At 41.9% G+C, this 4030-nt stretch overlaps 1 gene segment (V, D, J or C); it reads right to left on the bottom strand.

The window, feature by feature from the left end:
• Positions 1-1233: 1233 nt before the first annotated feature.
• LOC140639593 (immunoglobulin heavy variable 3-23-like) lies at positions 1234-1639 on the bottom strand. The segment is given in 2 exon segments: positions 1234-1490; positions 1594-1639. Coding segments are annotated over 2 exon segments (303 nt in total).
• Between the last annotated feature and the right edge of the window lie 2391 nt (positions 1640-4030).

Here is a 4030-nt window from a genome sequence, read left to right as displayed (position 1 = left end):
CACATATTTATTGATTGCCATAGTGTGCAGTGTACTCAAGATATAAATTAATATATCTTATATATGTCTTATATACAATGTATAAGTATAACGTATATATCTTATATATATATATCTTATATTACAACGTTATTACCTGCATAAACAAATCTAGAAAAATAGTTTATGTAATTTATGTTTTACATGCCTACTATAACCTATTATCATATAAACTAAAATTACTGTGAAATCTAATGTGAAATGGTGCAGCCACTCTGGAAAACTGTGTGCACGTTCCTCAAAGAGTTAAAAATAGACCTGCCCTATGACTCACCAATTGCACTGTTGGGGATTTACCCCAAAGATGCAGATGCAATGAAACGTTGGGATGCCTGCACCCCGATGTTTCTAGCAGCAATGTCCACAATAGCCAAACTGTGGAAAGAACCTCGGTGTCCATCGAAATAAATGGATAAAGGAGATGTGGTTTATGTATGCAATGGAATATTACTCAGCTAATAGAAATGACAAATACCCACCATTTTCTTTGATGTGGATGGAACTGGAGGGTATTATGCTGAGTGAAATGAGTCAATCGGAGAAGCACAAACATTATATGTTCTCATTCATGTGGGGAATATAAATAATAGTGAAAGGGAATAGAAGGGAAGGGAGAAGAAATGGGTAGGAAATATCAGAAAGGGAGACAGAACATAAAGACTCCTAACTCTTGGAAACGAACTAGGGGTGGTGGTAGGGGAGGAGGCAGGGGGGTGAGATGAATGGGTGATGGGCACTGAGGGGGGCACTTGATGGGATGAGCACTGGGTGTTATTCTGTATGTTGGCAAATAAATAAAATAAAATTACTGTAAAATCTATTGATAGAAAAAGAATTACTGTCTTTTGTGCATGGCATAATAGCTGTTTTCATATAAAAAATGAATGTGTCTAAATCAGAGACTGAATAGGTATGCACATATCATCTGCCTAGATATCTAGTTATCCCTAGATAACTCCCTGGGGAAAACAGCTCCTTGGAGAGGAATCCCAGACCCTGACAGGAAACCTGCCCAGAACCTCCATCTGCACCTGCTCCTGGGCCTTCAAGACACAAGTGGTGAGGAGGGTGCACCCCCTGGTGGTCCTGATCCCCTTAACAGAGAGGTTTCTGTCTGGGCTCACACTGAGGTTGACTCACTGTGTCCTTCGCACAGTAATACACGGCTGTGTCCTCAGCTCTCAGGCTGTTCATCTACAGATACAGCGTGTTCTTGGCATTGTCTCTGGAGATGGTGAATCGGCCCTTCACAGTGTCTGCGGAGCCTGTGCTACTTCCACTACTGCTAATAACTGCTACCCACTGCAGCCCCTTCCCTGGAGCCTGGCGGACCCAGCTCTTGGCATGGCTACTGAAGGTGAATCCGGAGGCCACACAAGAGAGTCTCAGGGATCCCCCAGGCTTCACCAGGTCTCCCCCAGACTCCACCAGCTGCACCTCACCCTGGACACCTGCAGACACAAGACATCCTGGTTAGGAAACTGTCCCACATCCCCTGTTTCTCTCACTCATCTACACTCACAGACTCAAGGTCTCTTATTCTTCATGAATTACCTTTTAAAATAGCGACAAGGAAAACCCAGCCAAGGAAAGATTCCATATTTAGTCGTCTGTTCTCCACCCTGATCCCTAAGCAGGGTCACTTGTGGATCCTGGGGTTGGGACTCCTCTCCTAGTATCAGAGTCGGGATGGGCTGGATTTATCAGTGAAGTGAGGGCCCTATTTGCATATCCTTTGAATATATAATCAATCCAGATCTAGATTTGATTCTTTACAAGTTATTAACAAGGATTTCTTTACATCCGTAGGCCACTGTGTGTAAGTCTTCTGACATTATGAAGTGTTCACACTTATGAAAAAATGCACTTGCATTTTTTGGACTCTTTAAAAATCTCTCATCAATGTTCTTTTAGTGGACAGTATTTTACCTCTTTCAGAATACTTAATCCTACCTATTACATTTTTAACACCGGTGCCAATGTAATAAGGTTTTATTAATTACCTTTCATGTACTTTATTGTTACGGATGTTTGTGTGGCTCAGCAGTTGAGTTCTGCCTTCTGTGCTGGGAGTGATCCTAGAGTCCAGAGATACAGTCCCACATTGGGTTCCCTGCATGGAGCCTGCTTCTCTCTCTTCCTGTGTCTCTGCCTCTCTCTGTTTGTGTGTCTTTCATGAATAATTCAATAAAATATTTAAAATATAAGTAAATAGTTGTTACTGTGTAGAAACCTAGATTTACTTTGTTTATTGATTTTGTATTCTATTGATTTCCTGAAGTTGTTCATTACCTTAGGGTTTGGTTTTGTTTTTGTTTTGGTTTTTTTTTTGTTTTATTTTTTATGATTTATTTATTCATTCATTCAGCGAGAGCGAGAGAGAGGCAGAGACACAGGCAAAGGGAGAAGCAGGCTCCATGCAGGAAGCCCGATGTGGGACTCGATGCCGGGTCTCCAGGATCACACCCCAGGCTGCAGGCAGCGCTAAACCACTGTGCCACCAGGGCTACCCAGGGTTTGGTTTTGAAGCTTGGCAGGTTTGACCCTGCAACAGATTGTGTCATATGGATACAAGTAAATTTCTCTGTATCTATTGATTTAAATATCTTTTATTCTTTGTTTCATAAACTTCCTGGTTTGGAATTCCAGTCATTACCACAGTACGGGCTTCCTTCCCTGATTCCTGGAGATTTGTCTGGACTAATTACTCTGTAGACTTATGAGAGACCTAAGTGAAGATGTATTTTATGTTGCATGTGAATGAGTTCCCTGAAACACAACAGACAGACAATGAACAAACTAGGCAGTCCTTCTTCTTCTTACCCAACAAGACGTTGATTTGTGGAGATATAAGGCCAGGATACTGGATTTGGGTCAGTGAATTGGTGAGGAACTGACAAGGCTTGTTTTCACAGCCTTCTGGGCCCTACAGACGTTTCTGGTGCTGAGGATGGTTCACCCCTCCTGGTTCAGGGAAGGGAATTTTCCCATGGGAGATTTATTTCCTTACATCAGGGTGAAAGAAGGGTTCATCCTCTCTGTCCACTGGATGATTCCTGTGTGATTTTATTCACAATAATCCAGGGAACCAGCTGACATTTGCGGTGGCACAGTTTATTCTCCTTTAGAATAATATGTTGAATACTGAGGGTGGGAGTGACCCCTGTGCTGGTCCTGACTTGACAGAAGAGCTTCAGGTTTTCACTTTTTTAAAAAGATTTTATTTATTTATGCATGAGAGACACACACACACACAGAGAGAGAGAGAGAGAGAGAGAGGCAGAGACACAGGCAGAGGGAGAAGCAAGCTCCATGCAAGGAGCCTGACTTGGGACTCGATCCTTTGTCTCTAGGATCAGGCCCTGGGCTGAAGGCTGCGCTAAACTGCTGAGCCACCAGGGCTGCCCAGGTTTTCACTTTATAATGCAGTGTTGGTTGTGGGTTTTTCATAAAATGTGACTACTTCCATCAAATAGGAGGCAATCTCTTCTGCCTCGACTGTTAAGATGTTTTGAAGATAAAAGCATGTTAGATTTTTTTCAAGCGGTTTTAGGTATCATAGGAAAGAATCATGTACATCCAATCCTTGACTGTTAATACAGGGGCCAATTGATGATCTGGGTGTGTTGAAGCATCCTTGCATCCTAGGGATGATTCCTTCTAGGTCATCCTGTGCCATTTGTCCATGGGCTGTTGGATTCAAGATGCCAGGATTTTTGCATTTATGTGCATCTGAGATATTGTCCATGAGACCCTTCCTGTGGGGTCCTTGGCATGGGGTGGCTGTCAGACTCATCCTGGCCTCCTTAAATCAATTTGGTCACGTTCCATTCTAAATACGTTTTGGAAGAGATGGAAACATTTTGGCCTTATTTCTTAAAATATCTGAATATTTGTAGATAAAATGATCTGATTTTGCCTTTTTCATTACATTATTCTTTTTAAATTTTCATTATCCTTTTTGAGGCAGAATTTTTAAAAAGATTTTATT

This window comes from Canis lupus, chromosome 9 (assembly GCF_048164855.1).
Source record: "Canis lupus baileyi chromosome 9, mCanLup2.hap1, whole genome shotgun sequence".
Lineage (NCBI taxonomy): Eukaryota > Metazoa > Chordata > Mammalia > Carnivora > Canidae > Canis > Canis lupus.
The sequence above is the reverse complement of the archived record's forward strand: the minus strand, read 5'-3'. Positions and strand labels throughout refer to the sequence as shown.